At 43.7% G+C, this 19,551-nt stretch overlaps 1 protein-coding gene across 19 annotated transcripts in view; it reads right to left on the bottom strand.

Moving 5' to 3' along the window:
• Window positions 1-19,551, bottom strand: part of LOC147727467 (ankyrin repeat domain-containing protein 17-like) — a 1,323,072-nt gene that overhangs the window by 532,551 nt on the left and 770,970 nt on the right. For all 19 annotated transcript variants that reach the window (XM_086961534.1, XM_086961542.1, XM_086961537.1 and 16 more), the window contains 2 exons: window positions 3,337-3,479; window positions 2,460-2,673 (listed from right to left, as the gene is read on the bottom strand). In XM_086961534.1, coding sequence (XP_086817660.1) covers window positions 2,460-2,673; window positions 3,337-3,479 — 357 coding nt within the window. The remainder of the gene's footprint in view (window positions 1-2,459; window positions 2,674-3,336; window positions 3,480-19,551) is intronic.

Genomic DNA, 19,551 nt, shown 5'->3' with positions numbered 1-19,551 from the left:
AAAGTCGTGTAATCACCCTTTGCTGTAGATATAGTATACCTATGTCTAACCCTAAAAATGGACACACAGATTCCTATCAGTCACTCCTATGGCAGGCCTTAACAATCCTGAAGGCAGAGTTTTTGGAATCGTGTGAGATGGTGCTCTGGCATGAGCTGAGCCTGTCTGCAGCTTGCGGAACCCAGTCCTAATAGCTGTTCCATGATACGCATAGCGATTCCAAAGCCTATTAGTACTGTACTTACCTGCTAGTAATTTCGCATTCCACTTTCAGAGTATATGGTTTTCCGTGCCCCTCGGGCATTTGTATATACTGTGCTAACTTAAGTATTTTCGTAAGAGTTTTGTTTTGTGCTTAGTACCCTGTCCTCATAAAGAGGACAGGGCTGTTGTGATTTTAATAAATACACTGTTTATTTTCATAACACTTGTGTGGTGTCCTTTCACTGGGTGTTCAAGGGGTACATGTGTGGTATAACAGCTGGCTTAACACGCCCTCTCGAGTCTTTAGCCTTAGACTGCTCGTATCCATGCTACTAGGATAGCTGGTCTATAAGGTTGACTTACAACCAATCATCAATAAGGGTTGTTTGGACTGATACAAAGTGCTCACTAGAATAGTGAACATTATATATCAGGCCAACTTCTCACAGCCGCCATTTTAGATCATCACTGAGGGTAATGGCCGCCAGAATCAGCGTGAAACACAGGCGCCCAAAATAGTGAAAATGTCTGATTGGATATAGTGTTAGGTATTATCCTCCGTAATAGCAGTCTCCACTTAGGGACATTCAGCAACACGTAGGGGGAGAGCGCAGGAAAATCACCACCCCCAGTGCGGCAATCCCAGTCCCTGTTCTGCAAATAGGCTGCACATCCACTTTCCCCGGTGTACCTCACACCATGTCACACCAGACTCCACCGATAATGAGCGGCGCACACAAGGGACTTGATGGGGTCCTCTGCACCGATAAGGCAATGAGTAATCAGCCGTCTACTGAAGCAGGTTCGCGGTCAGCGCCGCCATTTTGTCTGCACTGCCTCCCCCCTTGCAGGATTACACCTCCTTACTGCAAGGCCTTTTCCCGGGCATGCAGAGCTCATAGGTGGGCCAACGAGGGTCATCAGGGATCCCAACAGCATCTCCAGCCGATCGTCGGGCCAATCCTCCAAACCCCTTCTCTTCTCGGCGGGCGCGCGGCCTGCACGCCTCAGTACGGCAGCGGCTCTCGCGTAGACCTCACCACCGGGTTCAGGTACCGCTGCAAGCTGATCCCATGCCAAACAGCGATAGGGCAGTAATTGGTCCGGGCTTCGTCCTCAACCGCTTAGCTGCAGTCCGCTGGGCCTCTAATACTTCAGCACCATAAAGCAGTAGGTTGTGCACGCTAGAATGGGCATTTAGCAAGGATAAACAAAGGATTAGATAGCCGGTCGGCGGGAGTCTCAGAACACGGCGGCCATTCCGCTCGTGCGCCACCTAGCGCCCCTGTATTTTGTAAAAATATGTTGTCAAAAATATAATTTACAAAAATATTGTTTACCGATCCTTATAATGGCAAGGACAAAAATATTGAAAACCTTTATAGTTTAACACCAATTTTGTTAAACACACAAAAATATTATTTAATATCGCTATTATTCAAAGTAGTAAATCTTAAATATTGTAATATATACCACTATGTTAATTAAACCAATCTCACTAATATTTCAATTTAATTATATACTAATATAAACACACAGACGTGTGTATGTTTGCATATATACATTAAAGATATATATTTTACACTATATTAAATTTGTAGTTTAATTCTTTAACCCCTTAAGTGCTGCGTCGGTGCGTTGGCCGACGGCAGCACTACCTCCCCAGTGCTGCGCACGACCATTGGACGTCCATTCAGCACTAGTTCCAATGGACAGCGCAGCACTGGGGAGGGATGTTTACGAGCATCTATGAGGTTAAACCTATAAAAAGCACATTATATATGTTTTTTTACATGAAACAAACATGTATTCAATTCCAAAGCATTACATAAATTAAACAAATAAAATTAAAAAAATTAAAAAACCAAACGACATTTATAAAAAATATAAAAATGTATAAACAAAATATAAGCAAATAATATAAAATGAAATTTATAAACAAATATTAATAACAAACATTTAAACAATTTTAGGAAATGTTTTTGAGTCTGGTGGTAATACAGACACAACACACACTCCAGTCTGGGCAACAAAAGGGAAAGCAGGTTAAGATTTACTATTTCCACTCCAGTATGTGCAACATGTGGGAAACCATTGGACTTCGGGGGGTGGGTTTAATTTACTCTTCCCACATGATGTTTAAAATATTTTGGAGTTTATGTCAGGCACAACAAAGCATTTTGAAGAAGGATCTGCAAAAAAAAGTAAATTGCAGAAGGACACTTAACTACTACATAGATGTGAAATCTGCTTACCTTGGCTCGGTGTTCCACATTAGCTTTCCTATCCAGAAGTAGGCTGACCACTTCAGTTCTTCCTTGAAAACAGGCTAAAGTAAGTGCTGTGTTCCTGTTAGTTTCTATTTGTGCATTGATGTCTGAGCCCATGTCTAATAACAGCTTCACTGCAGCAGTGTGGCCATTCATGGCTGCCAACATTAAAGGAGAAATACCCAACTTGCTACCAGTTCTGGGGGGAAAAAAATACATTTAAAAAAAATATATATATATACTTTCTCAGAGAACAAAACACAATTTCCTTTATGTTACTCTGAATTAAGAGGCAGAAAAGTTTGTGGTTAGTCCTGACAGCTGAAAGGGAATGAAACAGAAGGTACTTTGATAACTTTAAAATAGATATCAGCTAGGGGTAGTAGCAAATGCCCTGATTTGCCGTTTGGTATCTCTGGCAAGGCCTTTAGAAAATCCATGGTATCAGGATTCACAAAGGCAGTGGCAAGACATGAACTTAAACCAGGGTTCAAGCATCCCATCTATTTTTGTATACATCCCCAGCAGCAAATAAGAGTGCAGAGGCGTTAATTAAGGGAAACTTCATTCCTGTGACATTAAAGGGAGTTTCACATTAACCCTATAAACCCCGGCACTTGGGTAAATTGACATATATATACTATGTACAGTTGACTTATTTACTATGTACAGGAATAGAATTACCAGGAATTTATCAGTAGGTTGTAGGCTGCAAGTCTCAAATAAACGAGCCTAAAACTGTCTTCCAAGGAAACACTGCATATTAGTATATTAATTCGCCAAAACATGCGCTAATTTAGAATAAGGAAAACACAGATTTTTCCAACTGCATTAGGGTGAAGATTAAGAAAATTAAACTTACCTGGAGTTGATCTCTGCCCCTGCATTCAGCAAAATTTTTATGATATTCACATATCCACCAGATGCAGCCAAGCTGAGAGGAGTGTAATCCGAAACATTTCTGTGCTCCTTGTTTGCCCCTCTAGCCAAGAGTAGCTCCACTACCTGCAAAGAAAAATATTTTTTCACATGGGGATAAAGGTTCCCTTGCAAATTCTTATTTATTGTATCACTTTGCCATCTAGTGATTTAGTCCATAATTTAACAGAGCTTTCTACATTTTTAACATTGACCATGGATGTTTGTGTCAGGAAATTCTCCATTAGAGTAAAAATCCAAAATAGAATACATGCTTAGTTATTTTTACTTAAGGAAAACTGCTTCAGTTCAAGCAATATTTAAAAAAATGATCTACATTGTAAATAGGCATTTGCTGTTCAACCAAATCAAGTATTAACACTTCGTGCAAGTCTAAAGCCGACCGGCACAATTTTTAGCATGCAAAGACAAGATACAACACAGCATGCATATATAATCGCACTGCATAAATAAATGTTCAGTGCCTATAAAAATGTAAAAAGAAAAAAATTGTGACCCATACGTGCTCCTAAATCTGTCACAAAAGGACTCTTTAGAACTAACTGGGAGAGGAATTATACTGGAAGAAAGTATTAGTGGGAAGCAATGTCGTCTTCAGTGAAACTGATTATGTAGCAATGCTTAACACACTGAAGATTCTGCTTCTGTGTTCAAGTCCAGGCAATAGAGCTTGATGATAGCATGCCTGCTTTTCCATAAGGCAGCTCCCCATATGTGTAGCAGCGGATCTCCCATACAGAGTGCTACTGTGGCGGACATGCTCCTGGTGGAATATGCAGTCACCTTACCATACACAGGTGCTCATTCTGTGACACTGTTTAGACAAGAGGTGCCCCTGCGTGGGCACCCAAAAGAGATGACAAACGTATTACATATTCTTAGATCCTGATTTCTGTTCATGTGAAATTTGATGCACCAACAAAAATCTAGCAAGTGCACTGCCACGCTGATATGGAGGTATTTGAAACTTAAGACCAGAAAACTACTTGTTCTTTTAAATAGAATCCAAAAGTACCTTCGTATGAATTGCGAGTTAGTGTGCAAAGAGACAATCTTTCGTGGAATGCCAGAACAGTTCCTTTACATTGAAAGCATAAATCTCTCCCACTCTACTTAATGGTTCCCAAAGAGATGTCTGAGATCTGTCTTAATGTGTATGAAGTGTGGAAACATTAACTGACTGAGTAGTGTATTCATTTCTCAAAGCTGTAGCAGAAAAGAACAAGTTACTTACCTTCGGTAAGGAAAATGCTACTTACCAGTATGCATCTGTTCTTGGCATGTAGGGCTGCTGACATTCATACCTTAGCATAGATCGCCGCCTAGTGTTGGGTCCGGATGTTTGCACTTTGTTGTCCTGGAAGAGTCTTCGAAGTATCAAGAGATAGGTGACTCCTCCCCTGGACTCCAGTGCGCATGGGCATCTACAGATTATTTTTCTCCATTGTGGCAAAGATGGAGTATAGAAAAGTAAGAGATGACAATGTAAATGTATGTAGAAAGAATTACTGTAGCTGTGACCGGCACCGGGGAGGAGGGTGGGCGATATGAATGACAGCAGCCCTACATGACAAGAACAGATGCATACTGGTAAGTAGCATTTTCCGTTCGAGGCATGTGGGCTGCTGAATTCATATCTTAGCATAGACTGTATAGCAGTTTCTCCTCTATAGGTGGTCACCTGTACCAGCTGCAGCAGTTTGAAAAAGAGTTTTGAGGACAGCCTGGCCTACAGCAGCTTGCTGCTTTGCTTGCACGTCTACACAGTAGTGTTTAGTGAAAGTTTGTATGGTAGACCATGTAGCTGCTCTAAATAGGTCTTCTAGTGGAATATTTCCTAGGAAAGCCATGGATGCCCCCATTTTGCGCGTTGAATGGGATTTTGGGGGGACTGTTAGAGTGCACTTAGCCTTTTGATAGCATATTTGAATGCATTTAACTATTCACCTGGCTATCCCTGTTTTTGAAATGGGGTTACCCTTATGTTGTGGTGAAAAAGCAACAAATAGTTGTTTTGTCTTTCTGAATGATTTAGTTCCATCAACGTAATATAGCAGAGCCCTTTTTACATCTAGTGTGTGTAGGGCTCTTTAGCCACTGACTGCGGGTTTTGGAAGAAAACTGGCAATTCTATTGACTGATTGATATGGAAAGTGGATATAACTTTCGGCATAAACTTGGGGTTAGTACGGAGCACTACCTTATTGTGGTGTATTTGCATGAAAGGTTCTTGAATGGTTAGTGCTTGTGGCTCACTCACTCGCCTGAAGGAGGTAATGGCAATTAAAAATGCCACCTTCCATGTTAAGAATTGTAATTCACTTGAATGGAGTGGTTAGAAAGGTGGCCCCATAAGTCTGGTAAGTACTACGTTTATGTTCCAGACTGGCGCAGGTGGATGTTTTGGAGGGATAATTCTTTTAAGTCCTTCCATAAACGCTTTGATGGGTGGTATTCTGAATAGGGACACGTGTTGTCTGTTTTGGAGATATGCTGCTATAGCAGCAAGGTGTAGCCTTAAGGAAGAGTATGCTACGTTGCATCTTTGCAGATGTAACAAGTAACAGATTATGTTTTGGATGGAGGCATCTAATGGATTTAGTTGGTTATCATTGCAATAATTTACAAATCTTTTCCATTAAGCTGCGTGGAATGCTCTAGTAGTTGGGCGTCTTGCTTCCTTGATAATGTTTATACAGTCTGGAGGCAAGTTAAGATATCTGAACTCTAAGACTTCAGGAGCCAGATTGCTAGGTTCATCCAACTGGGATCTGGGTGCCTGATTGGTCCATGGTTCTGAGTTAGTAGCTGTGGCGATAGTCACAGTCTTTGATGGGGAACTACTGAGAGTTCTAGGAGCGTCCTGTACCATGGCTGTCTTGCCCATGTGGGAGCAACCAGGATAATTGTGAGTGATTGTTGCTTCAGTTTGCGTACCACTAATGGAATCAGTGGTGTCGGTGGAAAAGCGTAAGCAAATCTGCCTGACCAGTTCGTCCATATCGCATTGCCTTGTGACAACAGGTGTGGGAACCTGGCGGCAAAGGACTGGCATTTTGAGTTTTCTTTTGTGCCAAACAGATCTATCTCTGGATCTCCCCACTTTTGGAAGAATGGTTGGAGAACTTGAGGGTGAATCTCCCATTTGTGTATCTATTGGATGTGTCTGCTTAGTAGATCTGCGATCTGATTGTCTATTCCTGGGAGGTGTTCTGCCATGAGAGAGATGTTTTTTGGAATTGCCCACTTCCATATGCTCTGTGCTAGGTGAGACAGCCGTGGAGAGTGTCCCCCCCCCCCCGGTTTCTGGATGTAGTACATGGCTGTCATGTTGTCCATCCGGATTAACACAGCCTTGTTGTACAAGTCTTTCTGGAAGGCTTTCATTGCTAGAAATACTGCTAGTAACTCCAAGTGGTTTATATGCAGTGTCTTTTGCTTGACTGTCCAGAGCCCTTGGACTGTGTATTGAAGTAGGTGGGCTCCCCAACCTGTTAGTGATGTGTCTGATGTCAATACTACTTGTGGAACTGGCTCTTGGAGCAGTCGCCCCTTGGAAAGGTTTTGTGTGTTCCACCACTGCAGAGAGTTGTAAGGGCGACTGTCTACCAACACTAGGTCTTTTGGTTGTCCTTGAACTTGGTTCCACTGCTGTGCTAGGCATTCCTGCAATGGGATTCCTACATGTGAAGTCGGTGTGAGGGACAATGAATATGCAGGAGGCCATCATGCCTATAAGTTGCATGAACACTCGAGCTGGTAAGGAGTGTTGTGGCTGAAATCTTTGTATTAAAGACAGCATGTTGGCTATCCTGGCTGGATTTGGATATGCCTTTGCCCCAGAGGTATTTATTGTTGCTCCCAGATATTGTTGTATGTGGGAGGGCTGCAGTTGTGATTTTGGGTAATTTATGGAAAATCCCAGACTGTGCAGTAGCTGGATTGTCTGAGACGTATGGTTTGCACACTGTGCGTATGAGTTGGCTTTTATGAGCCAATCGTCCAGGCAGGGGAACACATGGATGTGTTGCCTTCTTAGGTGTGCTGCTACTACTGCTGCTAGGCATTTTGTAAAAACCCCTGGTGCTGTAGTAACCCCGAAGGGGAGAGCTTTGAATTGATAGTGGGGACCTTCTATTGTGAACTTGAGGTATTTCCTGTGAGCTGGATGTATAGGTATGTGAAAATATGCATCTTTGAGGTCTAATGTAGCGATGAAGTCGCCTTGTTGGAGTAATGGGAGTACTTGTTGTAGAGTGATCATATGGAAATGCTCTGAGAGTATGTATTGGTTCAGAGGTCTGAGGTCCAATATAGGTTTGAGGGACCCGTCTTTTTTGGGAATAAGGAAGTATAGGGAGTATACTCCTGTCCCCTGATGTTGAAAAGGGACTGGCTCTATGGCTCCCTTCTCCAGCATGGATGTCACTTCTTGTTGTAACAGCGTGATGTGTTCTTTGGACATTGGACCGAGTTTGGGTGGTATGTTGGGTGGAGTAAAAGTGAGTTCCAGGCAATAACCAATCTGGATAATTTATCTCACCCACCTGTCTGTGGTAATTGCGTTCCAGACTGGTAGGAATTGTGTTATTCTGCCTCCGACTGGTGTTGAGTGGTCTGGAGGGAGTGTGAACAAGTCACTGTTTGGTGGCGGTGGAGGCTCTGGTGTTGTTGCCGCCACGTCCTCTACCCTTGTTATTGTTGCCTCTAAAACCTCCTCTATTGGAGCCCTTATTAAAGGTGCTCTGAGTATAACTTTTGAATGTAGAGGAAGTTTGGGAGGTGTTGCCTCTACCTGAGCCTCGAAAGGAGGAGCGGCAAAAGGAACTTCTAGATTGTTGAAACTGAAGTGCGCCCATAGACTTAGCAGTATCAGTATCTTTTTTCATCTTTTCTAAGATGGTGTCTACTGCAGGGCCAAACAAGAAATCTTGGTTAACTGGCTGGTTGAGGATGGTTGACTGCACTTAATTCTTAAATCCGGAAATGCGTAGCCACGCATGCCGGCGTAGTAACACGCTAGTGTTGATGTAACTGGCTGCTGTGTCAGCTGCGTCAAGTGCACATTTAATGGAAGCGTTTGTGATAAACTTGCCTTCCTGTATGAGGTGGTTAGCTTTAGCTTTAAAAGGTTGTGGTGGGTTTTGCAGTAAACCCTCCAGTTGGTCATAATGTACTCTATCGTAGCGTGTTAATAGAGCTTGTTTGTTGGCAATTCTCCAAGTGTTTGCTGCTTGGGATGCCACTCTTTTGCCAGAGGCTTCTAATATCTTTGAATCCTTGTCAGGAGGGGGAGCATCTCCTGTTTGCGAATTAGCTCGCTTTCAAGCGTTTGACACAACTAGTGAGCCTAAAGGCAACTGTGACTTAATAGAAGAATGGTCTGTAGGGGCTACATTATACTACTTCTCGATTCTCGGATTGAGGACACGCACTCTGGCTGGGTCTTTGAATATGTCTGGCGCATGTTTTAGTACCCCTTTTAGCATAGGAAGTGTACGTACATTCTTTTCTGAAGTTGGAAAAGTATCAAATAGGAAGTCCTCTTCTATTGGGTCAGTGTGCATATCTACATTATATTTAGCTGCCCTATCCACGAATTGGTTAAAGACAATGGTGTCGTCAGTAGGCGACGGCTTTGTAGGATATGTAGAGGTGTCGGGGATGGTTTGTGGGTCGTATGTATCATAAGGATCATTCTGGTCATCCAATGTGTTATCCGGTATATCTTGATCCTCAGGCTCTACAAAATTATCTTGAGGATCTTCTTCTATGTTTTCTGCCTCATCATAACCTGATGTAGGAGAGTAAGGCACAAAAGGCATCTTAGGATAGAAAGGAGGAGGAGTAAAAGGCCTTGAAGGGGATATTCCAAAGTCTTTCTTCTTTGAAGGGCCAGGGGAAGAAGTGTCAGTGTCCAATGGTCTCTTCCTGTGGTAAACTGTTACGCGTGCTGTTTCAGGGTCTATATACAGTTTATGTTGTTCTTCGCCCACTGGATCAGGGTGGAAAAGTTCTTCCTCAACCTTCCGTGGTTTTGGCACTGATGATATTGGCTTAGTCACTGGTTTATGAGTCTTTGGCTTGAGGGCTTTAGGCTGTGAAGCTTTTTTCGGCTCGACTGCTGTCGGGTCGGCGACCTTTTTCGGGTCGGCGACTCCCTTTTGTTCGACCTCTTGTTGGCTTTACTGACTTTTTTCGTTCGGCGACCTTCTTTGGTTCGACGACCTTTTTCGGATCAACGGGTGTTTTCTGTTCAATAACTATTAGGATCGACTGGTGTTTTCGGTTCGATAACCTTCTTCGGATCGACTGGTGTTTTCGTCGACTCAACTGCCTTCTTCGGGTCGACAGGAATTTTAGTGTGACCTGTTTTTTGGAGGTCGACACTGTTTCGGCTCGACGGCCTTTGTCGGGTCGACTATTCTTTTGGGATCGCCGACCCTTTTTGTTTCGACGCCGTATTTTGTATCGATGATTTTCTTTGGCTCAACAACCTTTTTCGGTTCGATGGCCTATTTGGGAAGAGTGTAGCTCGTTCCCGGGGTATAGGAAGGCTTGGGTTTGGTCTTCCGAGCCGGAAGGCGGGGCCTCTGAAAGAGTTTGTCGATCTCGGCTAAGGCCTTTAGTCGATGCTTCGACGGGAGCCTTGTCTTGAGATGGAAGCGGGGTAGGGGGCTTGGTACTCACGGTTTGCACCGGTGAGATCTGGTCATCGGGGTCCGACTGGTCTTCTACCGTGACAATTTCTAGGTCGGAGTCCGCCGCTTCAGGGAGGTCATGTTAGTCTTCGAAAATGTTCTCCGGTTACGGTGTCTGCCGTTGCATCTCTTGTCTAGCAGCCCTTCGGTTCCGGACAATTTTCTTCGACCGGAACTGAGCACAAGCTGGACAGTTTTCCTCGTTGTGCTCGGGAGATAGGCACTTGTTGCATACTGTATGTTTATCAGTATGTGGGAATTTGGAGTGACATTGTGGGCACCTTTTAAACGGGATCCTTTCCATCAGCAGCAGGCCCACGTGGCGTCGAAAAAGGCCCAACGGCCCGCGTCGACGACCGGATCGAGATGGAAAGTTTTATCGAGTCAAGTGGTACCGAATGAGAACAATATTGTCGAGGTAGAAGGTCTTTTGGCCTTAGAAAGTTGAAAAGTTTCGGTTCCGAAGTTAGAGTTGAGGAATGGCATCCGAACCCAATGGCGGAAAAAACCAATCTGAAGATGGAGAAGATGCCCATGCGCACTGTAGTCCAGGGAAGGAGTCACCTATCGCGTGATACTTCAAAGACTCTTCCAGGACAACAAAGTGCAAATGTCCGGACCCAACACTAGACGGCAATCTATGCTAAGATATGAATTCAGCAGCCCACATGCCTCGAACTGCTTTTTCTGGTGGATACAGTATCTGCCTGTGGATTCCTCACCTTCTGAATTACCCTATTGCGCAGCATTCCACAGAAACTTTTCTCCCTAGCTCTCCCATGTAGACAAGGACGTCACAATGGAACAGCTCCATTTGCGACTCAGTGTGATGCCATCGGAGCCATAAGACGACCTAGTCTGTGTACTGACGTCAGTTTCAGCCATTTGTTCTGTGCCTTCGAGGCGAATGTAGATATATACAGTATACAAAACCAATTAAAGCTGGAAATTGTAAAATATAGACATTTCCTAGTGACAAGTATCACATTATTCCACTTATTCCAAAAATAAAATAAATAAAGTACATGTCAATCATTTTTCGGTATAAATAGGAAGGCAACGGGGAGGCCGGTGGGTCAGTGAGGAATCCACAGGCAAATACTGTATCCACCAGAAAATACGTTACCGAAGGTAAGTAACTTGTTCTTCAGATGGATACAACTGCCTGTGGATACCTCAGCTTTTGAATTGAACCCCAAAGCAGTCCCACTCCTAGCGGAGGATGCCTGCCTACTTACCTATACCAAAAAATCTTGTAGCACAGAACGTGCCAAGTGGCCATCCCTCCTCACCTCCAAGCCTACGCAATAATGCTTTGCGAAAGTGTGGAGGGAGACCCAAGTTGCCACTTTGCCGATGTCTACAACAAGGACACCTCTAGTTAAAGCCGAAAAAGAAGATTTAGCTCTGGTGGAACAAACTCTAATACCTTCAGGAGGCACCTTCTTGGCCCAGGCGTAGCAGATCTTGATACAGAGGATCATCCATCTGGACAGCATTCTTTTGTGGACAGCCTTGCCCTTCATCTTGCCCAACATATCCACTGAAAGATTAGTCATCCAACCTGAAGTCCTTAGTCTTGTCCAGGCGGTGAAGTTTCTCCTCCTCCTTAGAAGGGGGAGGATAGAATGTAGGTAACATGATATAATACCCTAGGTGGAAGGGAGTGACCACCTTAGGCAGGAAAGCAGCTCTGGTCCTAAGAACCACCTTCAGCAGCTCACTCACTCTCGTAGTGGAAGTGACTGCAATCAGAAATCAGAAATATTGTCTTAAACGCCAAGAATCTCAAGGGACAACTATGCAAGGGGTCAAAGGGAGACCCCATCAAGAAAGTGAGAACCAAATTCAAATCCCACTGAGGAATGATAAAGGGAGTGGCGGGAAACCTATTGGTGAGACCCTTAATGAATCTTATACATATGGGAGATCTGAATAAAGAGGGTTGGTCTGGTAAACAGAGAAAAGCAGACAAGTAGCCCTTAACTGTAGCTACTGCACATCCCTGTTGTGCTAGGGAAAGAGGGAAGCTCAGAATATCAGACAAATGGTCTCACAAGGGATCAACCGATCTCTCTGCACAACATTTAACAAACTTGGCCTACCTACCAGAATAGACTTATTTGATGGACTATCTTCTGGCTGATAAAATACCATACACCATGTTAGGCTGGAGTGAGAAAGAACTCTGGTTTCCCCATTTAATCTCCCGGCATGAAGGTGCAGGCTCTGGAGGTGCCTGTGTAGAACCTGCACCTGAGACTGCGAGAGGAGGTCTGATCTGACAGGTAGACGGAGCAGAGTGTGCGATGAGAGGTAAATGAGGTCTATGTACTACACCCTTCTTGGCCAATCCAGGGTAATCAATATGACTTAGGCCCGATCGTGGCAAATCTTCGTCAGAACTAGAAAAATAAAGGGTATGGGAGGAAACGCGTAAAGAAGCAACGAGTCCCAATCTAACTGAAAACCATCCCCCAGCGTTCCCCGCATCTGATACTGGAGACTGCAGAACAACGGGCAGTCTGCGTTCTCGTGAGAGGCAAACAGATACAAGCGAGGAAACCTCCCACATCCTAAGCATGTGACAGACCACCTCCGGATGAAAGTACTGCATAATGAGACTGCCTGCATGCACAATCCCTCCGGCCAGATGATTCGCAGTCATGCATATCTGATAGTCCTGAGCCCAGGACCAGAGTCGCAGAGCCTCTTTGCAGAGACGATACAAACCCACTCCTCCCGGTTTGCGGATGTATCACATTGTGATAGTTTTGTCCGCAATGTCAAATTCAGCAGATCCGCTGCCTTCCTGATTACTGAGTGATATGAGGAAAACTCCTGTGCTGGAAGGCCTTTTGGTGAGGAGACCTCCCATTCAGGGTACGTGTCCAGTCCACTAGCCTCTTGTAGGCCCTTAAACTCTTGTACAGGGTCAACAATCTCACCCTCTTCAGCCGCCACCTGCTGCTTTTGATATTCTTCCTCTTCCAGCACCCTTTGTGCTTCCTTTCTGTATCTTATCCTTGAGGCCGGCGTAGGAAGAACCAGACCGCGCCGGAGAACCATCTAAAGGCCCTCTTTCCTCCAGGGATTGCACCAGCGCGGAGTACCTCTACGCCAGGGGAGGTCAACTCCCTGGAGCCACTGGCATAAAAGGCATGAAAGGTGCCTGAGAGAATTGTGGTGGCAAACCTCCAAGGGAGAAGGTTAGCGGTCCCATGGGGCCAACCGAAGCATCACTAGGATTAGCCGCTATTGCAAACATGCCAAACAATTGCATATAGGAAATGCGACTGATCCGTACCTGGAGCCGGAAAGGCTGGATATCCTGAATCCGGTACCGCCGGTTCTGGGACACCTTGCGGAGGCAATCTAATTGGCTCTGGTTGCAGCGCCGGAGACCCTGGAGCTGGGGGCGAACCGGCCGGAGGCGAAGGAGTCGCTTCGATGGGCGTCGGTGAGACTCTTGGAGCTAGAGACTGAGCCAGAGTCACCTGAGGACAAGGGTGAAGGAGAGACGTCATTCTTGCGGTGACGATGGAAAACTGGAGACCCCAACTTTGGTGTTTCATCCTTCGATGACCGACATCTAGATCCATGACGGCGCTCCTTTTTATGCTTCCTCTACGACTTCGAGGTATGCGGAGTCGGCGACTTGGATCTCAACCTCTTTCGGCAGCTTTTTTGCTTTTTCGCCTTGGCCATAGACAGCTTGGCCTCCCTTTAAGGCCTTCAGGTTCAAGCGCCTGCATGACGAACACCCCTCAACGTCGTTATCCGACAAAAGTCACCATAAACTATCCTCATGGGGTTCAGTAATCGACATATGACCCCCCACATTCCCTGCATTGCTTATAACTGGACTTCTTCTGGGTAGCCATGATCACTGCTACAATTATAGGTAGAGTCTGCAACAAAGAAACTCAAAAGTGGAGAGCCCTGGAAAAAAATATTAGGCGTTGACAGCGCGGAAAAAAAAAAACAGATGTAAGCACGTCGACAAGGTTGTCTTAGGGCTCGGATGACGTCATGTGGAGTCGCTTGCGTAGCCGTTATATTGTGATGGCCGCGTCGATGTGGGGGAGCTATGGAGAAAAGTTTTTAGTGGAATGCTGCACACTAGAGTAAAACAAAAGGTGAGGAATCCACAGGCAGATGTATCTAATAATATACATATATACACACACACACACCAAGGACACAGTCTGAGTCCGAAACGAGTCTCATGACAGGCACTTCATGGTCTAAATAAACCAGCCTTTTCACATCGGCAAACCAGCCAACGCTGTGTCCGTGTTTCCGTTTTGTACACGATTGCACTTGGATACTGATTTGCATTTGTGTGTTACGTCTAGGTGCTAGTGCCTGGCCAGAAAGAAGAACAAGGGATGTTGTTTGACCCGGTCTGCCGTGTTCAGGTTAAATTCCAGGAAAAGAAAATAATGCAAAACCATATGCAGGTTCCGTGTGAAAGTACAATGTGGCACAAAGCAAGCATGTTTAAATAGTAGCGCATGCAAAAGAGAATGAGGCCTACAAGGTGCACAGCTATGCCAACATGGGGGGAAACAACAATGGGCCATGCATCAAGCACAAAACACCCTGCCTGTGGTCAGGATAATAGCACTAGAAAGGATACAAGTTATAATGAATGTAATTTGACTCAAAGCATTGCTTCAAAAATGTGAATGATGGAAACTAAGATTAGAAGGAAACGTCAATTTGGAAAAATAGTTGAATTAGGGTGCTTTGGAGGAATCAATAGTGTCACTCGCCAATTCATAGCCCAAGAACTCAATAAGGAATCTGACTCCATACATGAAGATTGGTCATCAGACAGTCACGAGCTCCAAAGAAGAAACCTGCTCTCCGGTCTCAGTTGTTACTGAGAATGAGCCTGTATCTTGTGGTCAATGCGTCGCTGCATGCGTTCAGTTCTTAAAATAGGTCACTAGGGGATTCATTGGCAGTCAAAAGTCCAAGGCAGCTTGATTTTGCAAAGCCAAGTATATATACTGTGCACATTCGAAGGGGCACCAGATGCAATGAAACATGTTTGCATGTAGGTAAACTAGGTAGGCCGAAATGTCAAAGACTAATCAACATCCAGTTTCTGTAATATTAGCATTACAAAGATTTGAAACACACGCTCACAGTAGTGTTGGAGCGATTCCAGTTCCAGGGCGCCGACAAAACAAGCATCCTTTACAGAGAAACAGGAACTGGATAAGAATGCCGCTAATAAGGACTAACAGCACCAAAAATCCTCTGAATACACTAGTGAAAATGGAGTGGCTAAAAAATAGGATTACTCCAATGAAAAGAAACAGGCCAGAGCCTACAACCTTAAAAATGTGGGCAAAGCTGGCCGTATCAGAGGCATTAAGGATTTGATGCACTAATAATCTGAAAAGCAGGTGTAGCTTACTATTTAACAGGGACCGTATTTTCACTAGAAGATCTAGCCACCCGCAATTCAAAGGTCTTGTGATGTAAAAGCTACTTCTTGCTGAAACAATAATGCTTTGAGTCTGGTCAGTTTGTTGAAATCGGTCTTCAAAGTTGAAATGGAAGGCCATAGTGAGCTATCTGCAATCCCATGCAGAGGTGAATACAGGGCATTGTTGCAACAAGTAACTAACTGTGAAACTGACAAAATATATGGGACTCCAGCCTGCATTCCACAATAGTCTTGATCACTAAGCATGAGATAATTCTGATTAGAAAGTACCGTAATAAAAGGGAGAATTGCGGGAACCGGATATCCTTTTAAAAAACAAGCAAACTTGTACGCTGAAGTATTGCCTGTGCTGTGGATTTTAGCATGTTTACAAACAAATGTATGTCCAACAGAGTTGCATTCTTCACCAGTGATAAAAATTCTTTGTTGGTACATTCACAATAAGTAAAGGGGAGTGCCCATAAGTCATGTATATAACTGGTACCTAGGGTTCATATCGCTCTACAGGAAAATGTTTCACGCAAGCTGTAAATTGAAGTGTCAAGATGGGCAGTGAAATAACTGTTTTAACCACACCGCCGAAGGCGTTTCAGCTATGGCAAATGGGAGTTGTTCCAATTTTTATAAATCAAGCAGAAACAAATCACTGCAATTCAAGTTATGCCATGGAATGCACCCATTCATGAGTGTTTGAAGCGTCCAGCTAAACTGCATAATAGAACTAACCATATTTTACCCATGATATAAAGTTGACATGTCCCTCTGCATAATATCAATAACAGACAACACAATATTGTTTAAGTTGTAAATACTAGCTGACAATGTATCAATACTATTATCAACAACAGCAAGCACTTTGTACAAATCATGGCCAGTCTGTCTTAACCGTACAGTAGCATACACCAGGGTCAATTTCCAATTGTCATTACATGTAGCACGTATAAATCCTTTAGAATGTGGGTATTTGAGATCTAAAAGAAAAACGGATGAATTCATGTCCTCTGACAAAAGTGAAAGATGTTATTTTACTGCAGATAGTGTGGAATATTTCAACTATTGTAGACATAACTTTCCCACCGAGTAGGTGATAACAATACAAGAATATGTTGACCGAGTATCGGGGATCAGGTCTGCTTGATTTAAACCCAGGAGTGGAATTAAGAAAATGACCATGACAACCATTTAAGCCCACTGGCCAAAACCACCACCTGCCAGGACTCGAAAATGGAGAATTAAATTAACCATACTGCACCATGCCATTTAATTGTTCTTTGGTGTAATTTGTCAAACTCTGCCAACTATTAAAGCGGGCCACTGAGGGAATGGTAGAGGCATTAATTTCCTTCATTTTTACCAATCCCAAACAAGTAGTCTGCTGAATTGTTTCATTTTTGGAAAATAATCTGATTGGGAACGAAAATTACTCGAAATAAGGTTTCCGTACACTGAACCTACCAGTACTACGTACCCCAAATCGTTTTTAAACCAATAGTGTCCTTCCAGTAATCATAGCCTTTTAAGGCCAGCTGATTGACAAGCCTAGTGGCATATATAAGCTTAGTTTGAGTAAGCATATATTTCTTTGGCGGTGTTGGAGTTAATTTAAATTATCTGGCAGCTTCTTAAGTGTTTCATGCCTTGAAAAATCCTACAACACATTTTCTTCAATATTTCAAATGAAAGCACCTTCAAATGTGTGGGTTCAGCATTGGTGCCGTACAAAAAACCCTTTTGTTTGATTTAATATATTAAACTTTTGCTTTGCTCCATATATAATGCAACTCTAGCCACATTTAGGACACACAACCCCTGACTTGTCTCTTAGTACATTGGCAACATCATCATCAGGGTGGGGGCAGGAATGTTTCGCAAGTTATATTTTAAAACAATCACTTTTAATAAATACATAACTAAAGCATGAAGTGGTAGCACACATTTGTAATCCGCAGATTTTACATTGAAATGGTCACACTTCCCTCTGACATGGTGCTTTACTGATAAAACTATAAAATGTACAAACAATGTTTGGAAATAGAGTTTCTGCAAATATGTGTCATTTGCACAACACCAAGTAAAGTGTTCTGGTTTGTTTTGCTCCTATTTAACCCTTTGTTTGCATCAAACTTCTTAATTACAAAATAAATTGCTTTTGTAATTCCCAATACATTTTGTAATATTAATTTACAGGCTATTTATTTAAATGTTGTGTAGAGAAAAACAACTGACATCTTCAGATAGCTCACTTGACAAAAACCTTAAACTCTAGGAAGAGAGAAAAATAAACCTCATTTTCCAAGCAATTCATTAAAAGACAAACTGACATTTGAGCGCTTTCCTTGAACAGACTGCAAATGTGTCAAGATAAAAACAAGATTTAATGGCATCTTTACTGCTCATTCACTTTCTGAATGAAAAGAAGGAAAAGGAGTAGTTTCTTTTCTGTAACTCCAGTTCTGTAGTAGGGGTATCTCTGTTATAGTCATAATCTAGTGAATAGTCCCGCCCATGTGCGTGGACCCCGGAGCAATCAAAAATAATCTCTTAAAGTGTCGAAAAAATGCAGAACTGCACAGACACGTAAGAGAGAATTTAAAGACATATAATGCAGCCTATAAACAGGCTACACTGTCCAGTACTTCAACTAGAAATTCCACCAAAAATCCACAAAACAGCAAAGCCTGTCCAGATTTCCCTTGCCTTCAGCAAAAACCCCTCTGGAATGATAGAGAGGAAGACATGGATAGACAAGCCCCATAGGCTGCCATTATGTGGCTCAAAACAGGATACTGTGCCTTTAAGAGAACTTTCCAGAACTTCACAGTATCCCAGAATGCCCTGCAGGTCCCTCTTACTTTCAGTTCTTTTTGAAGGCGTAACACGCCAGACCTGTAGCATTCCTTACATGAATATCTGTCTCCACCGGGGAGGAGGGCGGGCGCTTATGACTACAACAGAGATACCCCTACTACAGCACTGGAGTTACAGAAAAGAAACTACTCCTTCTGTAGTAGGGGATCTCTGTGTATAGTCATAATCTAGTGAATAGAATGGCAAGCCCATCCCCACACCAAAGCGGCGGTGGAGAAAAGAAACCAACACCACTATTGTGCGAACAAATTCCGCAGCGAAGCCTGTCCAACCTGAGCATTCGCCCTGGCATCAGTGTCCAGACAGTAATGCTTAGCAAAGGTATGAACCGACTTCCAAGTGGCGGCCTTGCAAATTTCTGCAATCTGCACATTACGGAGCAAGGCTGTCGTGGCAGCTTTGCCCCTGGTGGATTGAGCCTTAGGCTTACCTCCTAAGGTCTTATTAGCTTTCTGGTAACACAGTTGTATGCAGGACACAATCCACCTAGAGATGGACTGCTTAGAGGTCGCAAGACCCGTCCTGACTGATCCATAATTGATAAACAATTGGTCTGACCTACGAATACCTTTGGTCTTATCCAGATAAAATTAACACCCTCCCAACATCCATGGAATGTAGAGACCTTTCCGCTGGAGATGAAGGGTTCTGAAAAAACGTAGGCAAAGTTATAGTTTGGTTGACATGAAAGTCAGAAATAACCTTGGGAAGAAATTTAGGGTGAGTACGCATAACAACCTTAGCAGCATGAAATACAGTATAAGGTTCATTACAACACAACGCCTGAATTTCACTCACCCAGCGGGCCGATGTAATGGCCACAAGGAACGCCGCCTTCCAGGATAGGTGCTGCAACGAAGCCTTATGAATGGGTTCGAAAGGCTCCTTCATCAAACTGGACAGCACCACATTCAATTCCCATGAAGGCGAAGGAAGCCTGACAGGAGGGAACACTTTCTTCAAGCCTTCCAAAAAGTCTTTGATCACAGGGATCTGGAAGAAGGAAGTCTGTGAAGGGCTTTTCCTGTAGGCAGTCAATGCAGCGAGATGAACTGTAATGGAATGAACATTAAGGCCAGACCGCGCCAAATGCAGAAGGTAAGGA

This window comes from Lissotriton vulgaris, chromosome 3_1 (genome assembly GCF_964263255.1).
Source record: "Lissotriton vulgaris chromosome 3_1, aLisVul1.2, whole genome shotgun sequence".
NCBI classification, from domain to species: Eukaryota; Metazoa; Chordata; class Amphibia; order Caudata; family Salamandridae; genus Lissotriton; species Lissotriton vulgaris.
This window is presented reverse-complemented; position numbering and strand designations above follow the sequence as displayed.